Source organism: Apaloderma vittatum, unplaced genomic scaffold (genome assembly GCF_000703405.1).
Source record: "Apaloderma vittatum isolate BGI_N311 unplaced genomic scaffold, ASM70340v1 scaffold8415, whole genome shotgun sequence".
Classification (NCBI taxonomy): domain Eukaryota; kingdom Metazoa; phylum Chordata; class Aves; order Trogoniformes; family Trogonidae; genus Apaloderma; species Apaloderma vittatum.
Genome location: NW_009715471.1, coordinates 85,783 through 103,049, shown reverse-complemented (window position 1 = coordinate 103,049; position 17,267 = coordinate 85,783). Strand labels below are relative to the sequence as shown.

Genomic DNA, 17,267 nt, shown 5'->3' with positions numbered 1-17,267 from the left:
CAGCAGGATGAAGAGAATCTAAAAAATGTAGTAGGACAGAAGGCCATTCAGGATTATGTCCAGAAGTACAAGGTACTAAATAGAAATATTATTGGTTTCCCTTTTGAATTACTGTCGTGAAATAAAAATACATATGTAAAGTAGAATTGATGTAAGGGGAAAAAAAAACCAAACTCCTCACATTGTGCAGTGGTTAGATCTGGGTAATATTTGATACTGTGGAAAACCAGTCAAAACTACTTTTACTCTGCTGTTTAGTTACAGCAGAAATATAATTTTTATTATGTTTAAAGTAATTTCCAGGTAAATCCAAAACATATTCACATGATTAAACCTCATTAGATCTTGCACCCAAACTCACAAAGTACTTTGCAAATCATATAAGCTATTTTATGAGTTCTCTGCATAGTAGCACCTTCTCCTCAAAATGTGGCCTGTTCTTGAATGAAAGGTGGTCAGAGGTTTAGAGAACAAGATAATTTTTGATCATTATCTGAAGCAAAAATGAAACATGCTATATCTTGAGATAACTTTTGAAGAGTGTCGATAAAAGACAATTTCACTTCTTTAACTAGGTCAGTAGTACTCCTATAATAGATCTGCACACAGTAACTTTCTTAATGTAAGATTTGTTCCACTAGTACTCTGAAAAGTCACTTCTTGGCTATTATTGTTCTTTGTATATAAGAATATTTACCATCTTACCTGATTTTGCATTAAAACTTTGAGACTGAATAAAGTGAAAAAAATATATATACCCAGTTTTTCTCATATCTGATCCTTGAGATCAGTATCATTACTTTTACATATATTAATTTGGGGGTAGAGAAAAAGATGTGCATGTAGATTCTGTATTCCAAAGGAATTATATTGCTGCTTTATTTCTCCATATTTAGGAAAAAGTAGCAATACTCTTAACTGCTAGTCAACTGCTAATGAACCTTTTAGCTAAATTTTGGAAAAGCTGTAATTTGTGAACATTTTTCCTCTGTTTTACAGGAAGATGAGAAATGTTAGTACTTATGGTTTGGTTTTTTATTGCCTTCTTTTCTGCTAGGGTTTCAAGATAGATTTAAATTGCAAACAATTGACAGTAGACTTTGTGAACCAATCGGTGCTACAAATTAGCGGCCAGGATGTTGAAAGTAAACGTAGCGACAAAACTGATTTTGCAGAACAGCTTGGAGCAATGAACAGACGTTGGCAGATCCTCCAAGGCGCAATAACAGAAAAGGTAAAGAAAAAGCATTAGCTGCTCTGTAGTGAATTTTCAAAATACATAGAAGTGTGACATTATAATGATTGGAAGCCTTTGCAGGGCACCTAGTCCAGCCTCTTTCTCAAACAAGCCTAATGTTACAGTTAGATCAGATTGCACAGGCACTTGCTCAGCTGATTTTTGAAAATCTTTAAGGAAAGATTCACAGAATCATAGAAAGTTTTGGGTTGGAAGAGACCTTTAGAGGTCATCTAGTCCAACCTCCCTGCAGTGAGCAGGGACATCTTCAACTAGATCATGTTGCTCAGAGCCCCATCCAGCCTGACCTTGAATGTCTCCAGGGATGAGGCCTCCATCATCACTCTGGGCAACCTGTTCCACCAGTGTTTCACCACCCTCATTGAAAAAAAAAATTCATCCTTATGTTCAGTCTAGAACTTCCCTCTTTTAGTTTAAAACCATCACCCTTTGGCCTGTTGCAACAGGTCTTGATAAAAAGATTGCCCCCTCTTTCTTATAGAATCCCTTTAAGCATTGAAATGCCACTATAAGGTCTCCTCAGATCCTTCTCTTCTCTGGTCAGCTTATTCATTTAATTGACCCAAGAATTGTATTGTATTTGTTATGTAATGCATAATTAGTTGTATGAGAAAGTGTATGCTTACATTTCTTTGCAGATCCAGCAGCTGGAAAGTCTGCAGGAATCCTGGCTGGAATATGAAAATAATGTACAGTGCCTAAAAATTTGGTTTGAAACCCAAGAGAAGAAGCTGAAACAGCAACAGAAAATCGGAGACCAGGCTTCAGTACAGAATGCTTTGAAAGACTGTCAGGTAACGTTCTCTTATAAATAAGAATATTCTTATTCCAGCAGTTAGAAAAAACATTTGACAAAGCCATGTGTAATCTTCCTGCTAGTGAAGTCAGTGATACACCTTCTCTGTACTTCAGTGAGGGAGAGATTTAATTCCTAAAGGGCCAACAGTAAGAAAGGAGGAAGGAACAATAACGTCCCAAAGATGTTTACATCAACCAAAGTCATTATTCTTTCTGCAGCGTGTATTAAAGCATAGACATTTCCAAGCATACCAAACGTATTGAACTAGAAGGCCATTGAATGTTCCCATTCCTGGTTAGCCAGTCTTATGGAACTTCCTATCGTGAATACCATGCTTGACTATTCAGAAACTTTGGTTTTGTACCTTATCACTACCATTCCTTCACACCCCCTTTTTTTTTCCATTATTTTTCCACCTGATATTCCACCTGACCATGTTAGAATGGTCAGAAATGTTAGAATCCATGGAGGTTTTATGCTTTTATTCAAAATGTGTTAGGAAAATATTCAGGTATTTTCAGATTTTTCAAGTACTCAGATGTTTTTTCCAGAGAAGGAAGTAGTGGTGGATTCCCTTTTGCTTTCAGAAGACTGAAGGAGAATGATGTTTACATGATCAAATTTAAATAGTTAGAAGCATGCTTCTGGAGCTGTCAGGCTAGAGTTCAAGCTTGTAATTGTATAGGCTAAACAGATTTTTCTGAATTTATAAACAAGGCCTCTACATGGTTTCAGACATCAGATAATTTTTGCTCAGAAGTATTTCGTTCTACTGGACACCAAATAATACATTTCACACCAGATCAAATGTATAGTTGAACTCCATCAGTACAACTGTATGCTCAAAATCTTGGTATTTTCATCCCCTTAAAAGGGAGTAAGGAAGCGTGTTTATATTGATGTGACTGGCTTTCCTGTATGCATTTAATAAACGTGACAAATATGATCTAGCTTTTAAGTCTTCACAAACAGAACAGCTGGAAATTTAATCAGATGAATTGCATAAGAGAATTTTATCTATATTCACCAGTGTTTTAAACCCATCTTTGTTTCTGTAAAAACAAATGATTGGTTAGACCAGTTTTTTCTGAAATCTTTGACCGAAGTTTTCAAACTGGTTTCAGTGCTTACTTTCCATTCAAGTATAGTTTCAGCACAGTAAACCCTTATGACTGAAGCAAGGATAATTTAACATAGCCTGATATAATTGGCAGGCTGTGCTTAGTTGGAGTTCAAAGCTGAATCTGATCTATCACCTTTATGCTTCCTTTTGGTCAGGGAAGGTAGCAAATACACTTGAGTCAGTTATAAATTGCAAGACTTTGATCATCAGAGAAATTGTTTAAGAAATAACTGTATCAGACACTCCCAAGTATCCGGTTCAACTAGTACAAAAGCTGCAGCTTATTTATTAACTGATATTAGCTGCTGCCTAGTGTCGTGCAGGGCATGAAGCAGGTGAACAGCATGTGGTGTAGCAGTTTGCAGACAAGGATGTGTAGAAATGCGTGGAAGCTCTGACAGCTCAAGAGGTGAGTCCAGTTGGTGGTCATCACCCTCTCAGGTGGAGCTTAGCTGCGATCTCCACCGTGCAAAAGGTTGTGCTCTCACTGCTCACCAGAATGGCTGTGGCCACCCAGTCAGAGCTCGCACACAAACGTACAGCTGTCCGGATCACAGGCTGCAGAGAGTGAGTGCCAGGGCCTGTCTCTGCTAATGGGTGGCAGTTACAAGAAATGTTCTGTGGGCTGTGAACAGGCGGGTGATCTGCTCAGCCTGGTGGCAGAGCTGTGAGAGGAAGTTGAATGGTTAGGGAGCATCAGGGAGGCTTAACAAGAGGTAGGATGCTGAAGCCAAGCTCTGCCCTCCTTGACACAGAAATGGGAGCACCTGACAGAAATTACCCAGGACCAAGGGGCCCTTCTGTCCTCTTCCCATCAGACTGAAAGCAGAAGCCTAAATGAAAGGAATGAATGGAGGCAGGTTCATGCCTAGAGCAGGAGAACTCCCTTCTTTCCCACCTCGCTCCCCCAGGTGGCTCTGTCCAACAGGTATGAGGGTCTGGTTGAGAAAGGCCAGTGAAATGAGAATGTGGATGATGAGCAATCTGCATCAGAGGTGCCTCCAAGGTCAGATAAACCTACTGGTAGTATCACAGCCACATCTACGAGGAGGAAAAGAAGGGTTATAGTTGTAGGTGATTCCTTTCTGAGAGAAGTAGAGGGTCCAATATGCTGGGTGGACCCTCAGCATAGGGAGGTCTGCTGCCTGCCTGGACCCCGGGTTAAAGATATCATCAGGGAACTTCGTAGCTTAGTACAGTCCTCAGACTATTACTTGCTAAAGATGTCCCTGCTCACTGCCAGGAGGTTGAACTACATGACCTTTGAAAGTACCTTCCAACTCAACACATTCTGTGATTCTAAGGGGCTTTGCTCTGACCTTGCAAAGAAATAAAGATTCAACTTCATGTTGGGAGGCATGGCAAGGTGACATCTTTCCCTTGGAAGTCATTTTATCCTTTTCTTTGGGTGGCAAAATTCAGGTGGTTTTTTTTTTTTTCCAGAGGCTTGAGCTGACTTTGAAGTAATTAAAAAGCCGTCTTAGGATTCTAGGACAAACTAAGACATGCAATGATTTTCCCATGGATTTAAACTGCTGTCCTATTTTTAACAAGTTTCAGACTCTTAGATGAGAGCAGAAGATTATACAGAAGTATAAAATAGACAACATGCTTCTATTTAAATTAAAAATAAACAACTATACTTTAGAGGGGACATAAAATATGAAATAAAATTGCTGATGGATTATGATACTCTTGAGAATAAAAAGCCAAAGTACACAAGCATGACTTTCCTGTTTTTTAGACTATGGAGCTTATGGGTATCTTTTCTATCTCAAGGCACTCTCTAGCCAATTAAAAAAATACTCAGATATCTTCCTTTTCTTTTCAGGAATTAGAAGAATCAATAAGAGCAAAGGAAAAGGAAGTTGAAAATCTAGAACAGAGTGGTTTGTCTTTGATACAGAACAAGAAGGAAGAAGTCTCTTCTGCCGTTATGAGTACACTACAAGAAATAAACCATTCCTGGGCAAATTTGGATCACATGGTAAAAAAATCATCAAAGGGCAAAATCATAGCCCCAGAAACAAGACATGGAGGAGAGGGAGAAGTAGCAGTTGCAGCTGGTGGATTTCTTCTGTATTGTAGAAGAGATTCTGAATTGTCTACATGTTTCCATCCTTCCCAAGTCTGTGTGTATAGTCCACATAAAATGGGTATAACATTTCCTATTCCAAAGATACTTTTAGTTCTTGTCATTGATGCGTCTTGATATCTAGTGGATATTTAAGTTACCAACTGATCTGTAAGGAGCTAACTACCTTTTCAAGCACACAAGTCTTACAGAATGAGGAAGAGATCAGCATTAGTTGTCATAAGCTTAAAGCTTAAGCTTAATCAACATCAGTCTGCCTTCTCAGAGGAATGCAGTGTGTTAATGCTAACCTCTCTGCTTCCATTCATAGTTTGATTTGCCTGCTTTGGGGATATGTGTTTCACAGTCTTAAGCAATTTCTCCTGATCCTGCTTTGGACCAAAGTAGAATAGTCCCTGCCATCCTAGCTTTATAAAATCGAGCAGAACTTTAAGTTCTACCCAGTGTAAGTGCCCCTGAAGGTTTTGCAAAACCTTCATTCTCTGACAGGTTTAACGTTAGGCATGTGGAACAACATCTGAGATCAAAGGGAATGAAATAATTTAAACAATACCCAGATATTCATTTACTTATATTTTTTTCCTTCCTCCTAGGTTAGCCAGCTGAAGATACTGTTGCAATCTGTTCTTGATCAGTGGAACATTTACCAAGTGGCTTATGAAGAACTGAACAGTTACATGACAGAAGCCAGATATTCTTTGTCCCGTATTTATCTCCTTACTGGATCTTTGGAAGCTGTGAAAGTGCAAGTTGATAACCTTCAGGTTAAAAGCCTCTTGACGTACTAAGGATGTCCTCATTGCATGGATGCAGATAACTATAACTGTACATTTTGGTTCATACTAAAAAGAAGCACATATATACTGGCAAATAAAAATCCTGAAATGTTAAGAGACATATTTGAGAATGTGCAGAAAAATAAAATTATGAAAGTTTTAGATTTTTGATGCTGTTATTTAAATTTTGAGCCGTAATGACAAATCATTAAGAGTTTTTAAATCATGCTGCAGACCATTAAAACTAAACTCTGATTCTTCAAGCTTCTGAGCACATGGTGAGATCACATGGTACCACACATACACCCTCGAAAAGCTGAGATACACATGTGTTTAAGTGATTTTCCACTGTAAGAAAAGCATAAAATACAATGAGACTGCTTTTATAAAATAAAAAATAATATTAATTGAAATGAATTAAATAATTAAAATTTATTAGAATTATTGTTCTATTACATAAACATTTTATTTCAAATAAAGTTGTCTTTAGAATGAAAAATAGTTATGCAAGTATTTTCAGGTGCTTAAAGTAAAAAGTTAGTATTTACCAGCAAATTTAAGTTTACGTTGTCATTTAAATATTCTATGTGATTTGAAGTCCAGCTGTATATAAAGCCAAATTACCAAAGTATGAACAGCACTGTTCAAAGTAGAATTTAAAGAGCATCAATGCACTTTGCAGCCACTCTTCAGGTGGTTTTATTTTATTTTTTTGTGTGTGTATCAGAGAGGAGGAGTCAGTAAAACAATAAGAACAGAAAAGTATTTTTTTGCTTATTGACATGTTGACTATACTGTTTATTAATGATCAGATTTTTTAGCTGTTAAAACTGTAATAATATGCATAAAAATTTTTAGGATTTTTAAAAAAAGCATTTTCCCTGCCAGCAGTACTTCAGACTGATAAGTGAAACAGCAAAAACCTTATTTCAGAATAAAGCATTTTTCATGATGTTACTTTTTTAAATCTCATTCTAAGCAGGAAAGTGTTATTTAATTTATTTTCTTCCACCAATTAAGCTTTTATTTCTGAAGCGGTTCCATGCACTTACCCATTCTGTGCATGAATACTTGTTTTGAATAATTTCTTTTGCAAGCTGTAACAACAGTCTTAATATTAAACAACCTTCTATTTAGATGAAAAACACCTGAAATCAGGTTTTGTGTGCATAACTTGTATGATGTAATTGATGCATACTACTTCAAAATGTTTCTACATCATTCAATCATAAAACCTCATGTATCTTTTTTTTTTTAATTATTATTCTATCTGATTTAGGGCCTACAAGATGAATTGGAAAAGCAAGAAAATAGCTTACAGAAGTTTGGTTCTGTGACCAATCAATTGTTGAAAGAATGTCACCCACCAGTGACTGAAACACTTAGCAGCACTTCAAAGGAAATGAACATGAGGTAGAAAATGTCTGTGTATTGAACTTTACTTTCAGTGATAAATTTGCATTTATCCATTGACTCAGTTTTATGTAATTTGTATTTTTGTTATATTTCATTATTTTACTATTTTATTCTTTTATGTTTTGAGAGGTTTGGGGGACTGTGGGAGCAGGTGGGGTTATTCCTTTTGCCAATGCCTGGAGCAGAGCTGTCTCATTTGCTACTAGTAATACATGAAACATTCTTTCCTCCAGCAAAGCATTTGGATATTAATGGCAGTAGTTTTGCTTCATGCGTGGCTGTCAACCAAGATTCATGAATACCATGCTAGAAAACAGTACTTCATTTAAAATGCAGGAATCCTGACTGAAAATTCTGTTTGCTGTGTAGACACCAGGTTCCCCAGATTTTAGGTTGCTATTTCTAGTTGTAGGAAGGGCACAATAGGCAAGAAAGTCTACCATTATTTCCTTCAGTAAGGAAATAATGAGGCAATTTGATAAAGACCAGCAATTTTGAGAAAGTACATGTTTCTGTTTGCCATTAAGGACAAGAATTCAAAGGGGAGTTGGAGATTTAATTTAATAATATGAAGAATTTTAATAGGCCTGGGAGTATTTTAGAAGGGAGTTACCCAGAGCTTTAGGATTTTAAATAGTCTGTCAGAGTCTGGGAGGAGGCTGCAGCAGAAGAAGTAGTTTCTTGTTTACGGTTGTTTTGGACCTCTTAGGCCCTTCCAGGAATTTGGTACTGGCAGTTCATGGTCAGTCATGGATGCTCTATGCAGTGAACCAAAGTGCGCTGAGTGGAAATAACAGGAGGTTCATTTCAAAAAGTGCACTCTAGCTCTGACCTCAAGCATTAATATTACACCATCTAGGATGTAGCACAGATCAGACCTGCTGTGACAGGTCAGAACAGCCTGCCAACATATTTCTTGTGTTTCCTTTTTTTTCTCCTCACATATCTGGGTCTTGGTTATTGATAAACTCCTTAAAAGCCAAAACACCATGGGAACAGCAGGGAGGAGGAGGGGCAGGGGTAGTTCTTGTAGACTCCCAGGCTTTGACTGTTCATCCTGTCTCTTCCCCAGGTGGAGCAACCTTCTGCAGGAGATTGCAGAGCGACTGCGTTCCAGTAAGGGCCTCCTGCAGCTTTGGCAGAGGTACAAGGACTGTTACCAGCAGTGCTCTTCCACTGTCCGTCAGCGGGAAGACCAGACCAATGAACTCCTGAAGACTGCCACCACCAAAGACATTGCTGATGATGAAGTTACTGCTTGGATTCAAGAGTGCAATGTATGTTCAGTTAAGCTCTGCATTTTTTCACAACTCTGTGGGCTAAAAATCACGAGAAGCTCTCCATCAGTAAACTGCTCTTAGTGTATTGAAAGATTGCATCCAAACACATTTCTTTTTGCTGATGCAGCTCAGACACAGGAGGGACAGATTTATATTTGCTATCTAACTCTCATGAGTTTCTCATACTTTTCATGTGATCCCTCCATTACTTGGCATGTTGTTTGAAAAGCTTGTATCTGAAGTCATCTCTCTGGAGGAGGTAGGTAAGTTACATCATTTGATTCAGTCTTAAGTCCCTGCTTATCAAAGGTATTCTTGCTTGGGAAAATATCTCTACCAAATCTACTGAGTTCCTTGTGATAGAAACACAACATCCTTTGTATTCACACCAATCAAAGCTGTTCACTTTTCTGAATGAAAAGAGACTATGTATATTCTGGGGATGTCTTTATCCTTCCTTATGGAAGGACACCATTCAGTCTGAAACCCTGAGATTCTTCCTTTTTCAAGACTGTGTCTCAATGCAGCAGAATAGTTTCTCTCTTATCCATGCTTACATTTTGGTTCTTTTGAGTTCAAATTAATATTAAGTGTCATTGATCAAAATTTAAAATGTTGTCGTAGTGTAAGCAAGGAGAAAAATTAACACATTAATGGCTACTACTGCTTAGGACCAGCGTGTCAGTAGATTCAAAAGGTTTATTTTAACAAGTATTGCCTCATCAGTAACTCAGACTTGCTCAAAGATGCCAGGGCAGTCACTTCTTTCTGTTCCTCTGTGTGCAGGTACTTCGACTTATTTTTTTTTTAATTCTGCACATCATTTCATAGAGTGTAAGTGGACACTGTGAAATATAGTAAAAAAAAAAGTTTTTTGTATAGTGGTGAAATTTGGTCATTTAATTCCTTCTTTAAAACAGATGTGGATGACATCAGCAGTGTCAGGTTGACTGTTCATATCTTTATTCTATGTCCTGGCCCAGGGTGTACTCACGGATTTGAAGACAGCACAGGAGTCACTGGTTGTTCTGCAAGAACTGGGAGAGGAGCTAAAAAGCCAGGTGGAGACTTCAGCAGCAGCAGCTATACAGTCTGATCATCTTTCTCTGAACCAGATTTTGTCAACCCTTGAACAGGCACTCCTGAAACAACAGGCTGTACTTCAGGTATGCAGAGAGCATTTTCAGTTCTTGAATCTGATCATCCTGTGGGACCTGTAAACATGAGCCACCTAAAACTACCTGTGAAAAGAGAGTGGTGTAAACTGTTCATCAGCATTTCATAGGCTTCCATGGGGGCCAAAGCTGAGAGCAGAAAATATGATCAAGTCCAGCATAGACACCTTGTAAGAATGTCCAAATTCTGGATGATAGAAAACCTCGTGGAGGAAAGCATCTATCTAAAATGCTAAGGACACCATGCTTTCTGTGGACAACAGTAGTCCCCTGAAGACAATTTCTCTTCCCAGCTAGTTCTTTAGCAGTAAGACAAATTCTGAATAATTGTGTATTTACAGTTCTTATTAGACCGACTGACACCTATCATGTGTCAAAACCTTATCAGCAGATGTTGCAAATTGCTTATGTCACCAGGGACTAAAAAGGAGTGGCAGAATGTGTTCCACAGGAAAGTGTGTGTGGGAAAGAAACAGAGGTAGTGGCTTCTGTTTGGGTGACAAGAGAATTTACCCAGGAAATCCAGCATTGTCTAGAACGTCCTTATAATGTCACTGTACTACAATGACGAAACATAAAAGAAGGTTTTAATTTCAAATTGCAGTAAGAGCAACTAGTGGTTCTCTCTGCTGGCAATAATTTAAGCAGAGGAGTTAGTTTCATAAAAGGAAGTTAAAGAAGGTTATTTCTTCCAAGGCAAGGAGACATTTATGCACTGTGTCAATGTGTTTCCTTTTTCCTATGATGAAAAATCCTGTATTCTAACCTAAAAAAGCCAACAGTAATTCGTCAGGCTCTGAGTAAAGCAGCATTTACAATTTCTCCTAGCCTATACAGCTGTTTACAAATCTATAATGAGAATAACCAGGAGTGTAATGTCTATATGGATGCTTTGTGGATGAAGGTCTTAAACTGTGGGCCCTTTTCTATTCAAGGCTGGAGTGCTGGACTATCAAACCTTTTCCAAGAACCTGCAAGTCCTTGAGACCTGGATAAGAGAAGCAGAAGAAATATTGAAAGGACAGGATCCCAATCATTCCTCTGATCTCTCAACGCTACAGACTAGAATGGAGGAACTCAAGGTGAATAATAAATGCAGAAAGTGTTGAGGGCTGGGCAGGGAGAAATCTTACGAAGTTCAACAAGAGCAAGTGTAGAGTTTTGCACTTGGGAAAGAATAACCCCATGTGCCAGTATAGATTGAGACTGACCTGCTGGAGAGCAGCGTAGGAGAAAGGGACCTGGGGGTTCTGGTGGACAGCAGGATGCCCATGAGCCAGCACTGGGCCCTCGTGGCCAAGAAGGCCAGTGGCATCCTGGGGTGTATTAGTAGGGGAGTAGCTAGTAGGTTGATAGAGGTTCTCCTGCCCCTCTACTCTGCCCTGGTGAGGCCACATCGGGGATATTGTGTCCAGGTCTGGGCCCCTCAGCTCAAGAGAGACAGGGAACTGCTTGAGAGAGTCCAGCACAGAGCCACAAAGATGATGAAGGGAGTGGAACATCTCCCTTATGAGGAAAGGCTGAAGGAGCTGGGTCTCTTTAGCTTGGATAAGAGGAGGCTGAGGGGTGACCTCATTCATGTTTATAAATATGTCAAGGGATAGTGTCAGGAGGACGGAGCCAGGCTCTTTTCAGCGGCATCCAATGACAGGTCAAGGGGCAATGGGTACAAGCTGGAACACAGAAGGTTCCACAAAAATATTAGGAAAAGCTTTTTCCCTGTGAGGGTGCCAGAGCACTGGCACAGGCTGCCCAGGGAGGTTGTGGAGTCTCCTTCTCTGGAGACATTCGAAACCCACCTGGACGTGTTCCTGTGTGACCTACTGTAGGGGATCCTGCTCTGGCAGAGGGATTGGACTAGATGATCTTTTGAGGTCCCTTCCAACCCCTGACATTCTGTGATTCTGTGATTCTGTGATTATTTTCTCTGTTAGCCAGGTTATTTGAAGTACAGGATATGCACAAATACCCACATGCATTCTATAGGTATTAAAATACTGTTACTCATGCAAAGTGTAAGACTGAGAACTTTGAAGTTCGATGGCAGTCAGAGAATGATTGTTGGTGTTACTTTGCCTCTGAGTAAAGAAGAAAAGGACATGCAAACTGTTTACAATAAAATTAAATCAAAACAGGCATAGAAATTTTAGCATGTTTTGAAGACTTCTTTCATCTTATTTTCTCTCAGCTTTTTTGAGTTTATGCAATGCTGTCTTAGTGGTATTTAGTTTAGGGAAGAAATCATCTATTCATTTTGGGTATCTCAATATACTGAAGAAATATTCATACTGTGTGCATGTGATCTCCATTTGAGCTCTTTCACTCTTTTTTTTTGTGGTGCGCTTTTTTACTGTATTCTTTCAGAGACCCTAGCAGGAAAGTAGACTTTGCCATCCAGGCTGGTTTTGTTATTTTAATCTTCTGTTATTTTTCTGTCTGGATTAACTATACAGAAGATTTCACGTTGGGCATGTTAAAAACCAGGATGTTTTCCTAACATAGTGAATTAGATATTTCTGTACTGCAAAACAAACAAAAAAAAAAAAAAGAAATTTAACAAGTTCAATGGGAATTTGCCATCCTAGCATTCAGGCTAAGAATCAAGGAAAAAGGCTCGCTTTTTTGACAGTGTAAACATTATGGCTTCAAACACTAGCCTACTTCTGCAGCTCTGAGCGGTAAATCCCCAATTCAGAAAAACACTTGCATGTAATTTGAATTTGTTTCTCTATGCGCATTTAAACATGAATGTAAGTCTTCTCCTGTTCTGGGACCTGAGGCTGAAAAATTGAAATGCAGTTTTTCCCTGGCATAGGGATTGCTTGCCACTTGGTGGCAACCGAGGCCGTTCCAAAAATAGCTGAGTGCTAGTTCATATTTTTTCAGTCTAAAACAGTGTAATTGCTGAACTTCCTAGTCACCACTTTTATTATTTTTGCAGAGTCAGATGTTGAAGTTCAGCAGCATGACCCCGGATTTGGACCATCTTAATGAGCTGGGTTACAGGCTCCCTCTGAATGATAAAGAAATCAAAAGGATGCAGAACCTGAACAGACAATGGTCTCTGATCTCATCTCAAACCACAGAGAGATTCAGGTGGGGATAGTTAGATTGTTGCACAATTTTCTTAGATTGCCACAGCTAGAAAGTATACCCTTTGCAGAATACAGAAAAAGGTTCAGAGATTTCATTAACCAAAGCTCATTTTCTTTGGTGTACTCGTAAGTAGAAGAGTGAAACCAGTCATCTGATATGTTGGTTTTGCCAAAATAGAGTTTGAAGTGAGGAAAACTGCTACTTTTAAAAGTGTTGACTAAATAAATTGAATGAGGCAGCTGAATGGGAACAGTGCTACCATCTGTTATGGAATTCTGCTGGAAAAGTTGTTAAAAGAGTCTTAACACTGTGTGTGAGAGGAAGAGGCCTTACCTGAATCTGTCTGTCTGTCTTTCAGTAAACTGCAGTCTTTCTTGCTGCAGCAGCAGACTTTCTTGGAGAAATGTGAGACTTGGATGGATTTATTAGTTCAGACTGAGCTGAACATGGCAGCAGAAATTTCGGGAAACTACCAGACCCTTTTAGAACAACAGAGGGCCCATGAGGCAAGTCATCATGTATATTTATACATAACTACAACACATACTATTTATATATAAGTGGAATGTACGTTCTTTGTGGAGTAGTATAATAGTATGCCTTGAATTGAATTACATCGACCTATACTGTCTGAGGATGTCTTAACTTAAAAAGACAAGCGTGCAAATATGTCAGTAATATCCACTTTGGGGGAGGATTTGAGTATCTGTTTGCATTTGTGTATAATGTATCAGTATGCCTATGAACATTTGTCCCCAGCATTTAATCTACTTCAAATTGGTTTGTACCAAGGAAATAAAAGTTTTTGTTGGCCTTCCTGTAGAATATAACTATTTTCATGTTATTTCACCTTTTGTCTTCAATCCTAACTGGAGAAAATACCTGTTTCTTTCGGTTTACTCTGATTTTCTTTATTTGTTATTGTACATTTATACAACATCTCAAGATCATGTTAAAGGAAGACTTATATGTCCAATATTGAATTTTATAACTCATCATGGGGCTATTTGGTAACATTTCCTTGGAGAACAAACTGATTTGATCTTTGCTGTGTGCTGGAGTCATTTGTCTGTTTGTAACAAATAAAGAACTACCGCAGCTTTTGCTGTTTTCAGAATTTTTACTAGAGGATGCCTTTATCATTCTTCAGAGGAGTGATGCACAATTTTCTCCACTCATATTGTTACTGCCAAGAATCCTGGTAAAGATCGAGACAAGTCAGTTCCCATGTGGCTACAGTAGTTTCAGTTCCCACAACTTTTTCAGCTGACTTACCCATAGACTTGGGCCAGAACATAGAGACAGTCATGAACTTTCCCCTCTCTTGCATTATATCTCACAGCATAGTGTTTGGATCAATGTCTGATAATACACAACCACTTTTCCTCCTTTAGCATAACTTTGCTTTAGCATTTAACTGCCTTTGCTTTCAAAAATGTCATCCATTTAATTTCCTCTCTTAATGTTAATTAACTGGACAGTGTCTTTGTAAGTTGAGACATCTCAGGTCTTTGAGATTTGAATGTTCAGAAATCATTATCCTCTAAGTGAGTAATTTCCTACTGTTGTTGGGTCCAGGCATAGCTATAATTTTTTGAAAAAGGTTAATGGCAATCTTCTTGCGTTCAGTTTTCTTGAGATCTCATCTTAATTCTCTCTTGAAACCTTGATCTGCACAGTTAGTTTGGGTGAGTGTTGCTGCAGCACTCCATTGAAGTGTGGGGGTTTTTTTATTATTGCAACTATAAAGTCATTTCTCAGAATTAAAGAACTAATATCTGATTTTCTAAATACTGCAGTTGATCCTAAGAAAATGTTATGAATAGCTTCTCTTATTTTACCTAAAGTTTTTTGGCATTTTATATAATCTAAATGTATTCAGTACTCAATGTTCTGTGCAATGTTCTGTGCCCCCTCCTGATACACTTGAATTTTCTTCCCACACCTCACAGCTCAAAGGGACAAATCTAAACTTCTTGAGATGAATTTCCAGAATGTTTTGCTTTGTGGTTTTGAAGATAATGAGAAAATATTCTGTTTCCACATGCATGGATATTGAAATACCTCCCACTCTGTTATCAGCTTTCTAGTGCTGACTCATAACTTTGCTGGTTTTTATTCAAAGAGGACCTCAGCTGCCTTGGTGGCCTTATTCAGAAATAACTTCCCACTGAAATTTGCAAACTAGAAACATGGAGGTGATATCTTGTTCAAATATCCTGCACTAGCACTGGCATCTCTATCAGAGAAGTCTGTAAGGACAATCTTGTGGTCATTCTGGTGCAGTTCTCCAGATACCCATTTGTGAGCCTTGTGCATTGCTTGGGACTCCTATGCAGTGGGAAGGCACGGAGACAAGCATTGAGAAAGTGTTGGCAAGGGAAGGGGATGTTCCTTGCCAACTCAATTACTGAAATTTTTTCCAGTGTGGTGATATTGTGCATTCCAACAACTGCCCTTCTTTCCTTCTCTTTCAAATGCCTATTTCTGTGATTCGTTGTGATCTATGTATGAGAAGAAATTGCAGTGGCAAGTGGCCCCACATAACGGGGTGTCCCTCTTACATACATGTGGCAAGCAAGTGGATATTGACAGAAATGTCTCTGCTTTTGGGCAGAGCTTGAATACTTCCACTCTAAGAATAGCTCCTCATGCTTTTTTCACCTGCCCTGTTAAAAAAAAAAAAAAAATGTTGTTTTGGGGGGTTTGGTTTTGGTGGGTTTTTTTAACCAGTTGTGTTCTATTGAGTCTCCCATCTGTCAAAAATGGTGGTAGATGCTGTTTCTTCCTGTGCTTCACCCATGCCCCCTAACTTGACAGACACAGATGTGACTGGATGTAAACTTCCTACCTTCTTGTTCAGCTTTCTGGAATTCTGAATCCCATGGTATTCTGGTTTTGTTCGTGACTTAACAGAGCAATTAGTTTCCCTCTGGTTCAGACTCAGTCATTCATAAGGGCCAAGATATTCAAAGAACACTATCAGTGAATGAAATTGGACAACACTATTACTTTCTGTGGGAAAACTTATGACCTGGGTAACATTTTCAAAATTAAGTTGGTGATTCAGGAAGGTAAAAATGTCATTTTGAAAAATTAGTCCACCATCTACAAGTCCTAAGCTACATACAGTGTGCTTGAGGGATTTAATTGTGCAGGTGCCAGTGGGTATTTTGCTGGCAGTTGCAGATTCAGAGATTGGTACATCACAATTTGAGCTGGTGGGAAACCATACAACAGCAGTGTAATCTGGATTTAGAGTATAGTGGCCCTTAGTTCAGGCAAGGATGAACTTCTGTCAACTGCAAACACCATCACTAACAAAAGAAAAAAAATATCTCAAGCTTCATACCAATATACTTTCTCTTTTAATATCTGTGAAAACTTCTTGGACATAGAATGGGTCCAGTCCTGAGCTGATGCCTGGATGTGCCTTCATCAACCTAAAAGATTCCTGAACAACTATATCTAGAGACATGGTGCCTTATTAGAAGAAAAGATGTTTTTAAAAATAAATGTTAATATGCATTATTAATTTTTGCTTAAGTGGCAATTAGGCAGTTTTTTATCGGAAGTAACATTTAAGTAATAAGGGAGTTTTAAAAGTACTGTGAAAGTTAATTGTGACTGATGGGGAAAATAAATTGGAAAAATTGGAAGAAGTGGAAAATTGCTTTCTAGCTCCTACACATCACTGATCATTTCTTTCAAAGTTCTGTTGGCGATGTAAAATTGTATTAAAAGTTTATATAACACTATCACACATAATTTGTGTGTAAATTCAATTTCACAAGGCATAGGACTGTAATATTTGTGAACAGGTCAGAAAAAAACCCCATGCCCTTCCTGTCCATGCAATAAATACCCTATCTGGATTTTGATGTAAGATATAGTTCCAATCACACAATTGTACTTAGAGACTTAAAACCTACATACTGTTGATATTATTTACCTATTTAATAGTTTTTAAAGTAAAAGCAGCAAGTAACTCCAGCAATGAGATTTTTAAATGTGTTTTTCTATTTTAAGTTTATGACAAAGCTCCCATTGAATTAATTCGAAATTAGAATAAATACACAAAAATTATTTTTTTACAGTACATGCAGATAGAATTAAAATGTAAGACCTTGTTTTAATGTCCTTGTCTCCTGTACAACAGCTATTCCAGGCAGAGATGTTCAGCCGCCAGCAGATTTTGCATTCAATTATCTCTGATGGGCAGCACCTCCTAGAACAGGGACAAGTGGAT

At 38.3% G+C, this 17,267-nt stretch overlaps 1 protein-coding gene across 1 annotated transcript in view; it reads left to right on the top strand.

Annotated features, from left to right (window-relative positions):
• Positions 1 to 17,267, top strand: part of SYNE1 (spectrin repeat containing, nuclear envelope 1) — a gene marked incomplete at its 5' end in the record, with an annotated part of 158,814 nt that overhangs the window by 97,290 nt on the left and 44,257 nt on the right. The window contains 12 exons of the mRNA XM_009869161.1: positions 1 to 72; positions 1,058 to 1,234; positions 1,897 to 2,052; positions 5,012 to 5,167; positions 5,869 to 6,039; positions 7,331 to 7,464; positions 8,540 to 8,744; positions 9,731 to 9,913; positions 10,858 to 11,004; positions 12,864 to 13,018; positions 13,377 to 13,524; positions 17,178 to 17,265. Coding sequence (XP_009867463.1) covers positions 1 to 72; positions 1,058 to 1,234; positions 1,897 to 2,052; positions 5,012 to 5,167; positions 5,869 to 6,039; positions 7,331 to 7,464; positions 8,540 to 8,744; positions 9,731 to 9,913; positions 10,858 to 11,004; positions 12,864 to 13,018; positions 13,377 to 13,524; positions 17,178 to 17,265 — 1,792 coding nt within the window. The remainder of the gene's footprint in view (positions 73 to 1,057; positions 1,235 to 1,896; positions 2,053 to 5,011; positions 5,168 to 5,868; positions 6,040 to 7,330; positions 7,465 to 8,539; positions 8,745 to 9,730; positions 9,914 to 10,857; positions 11,005 to 12,863; positions 13,019 to 13,376; positions 13,525 to 17,177; positions 17,266 to 17,267) is intronic.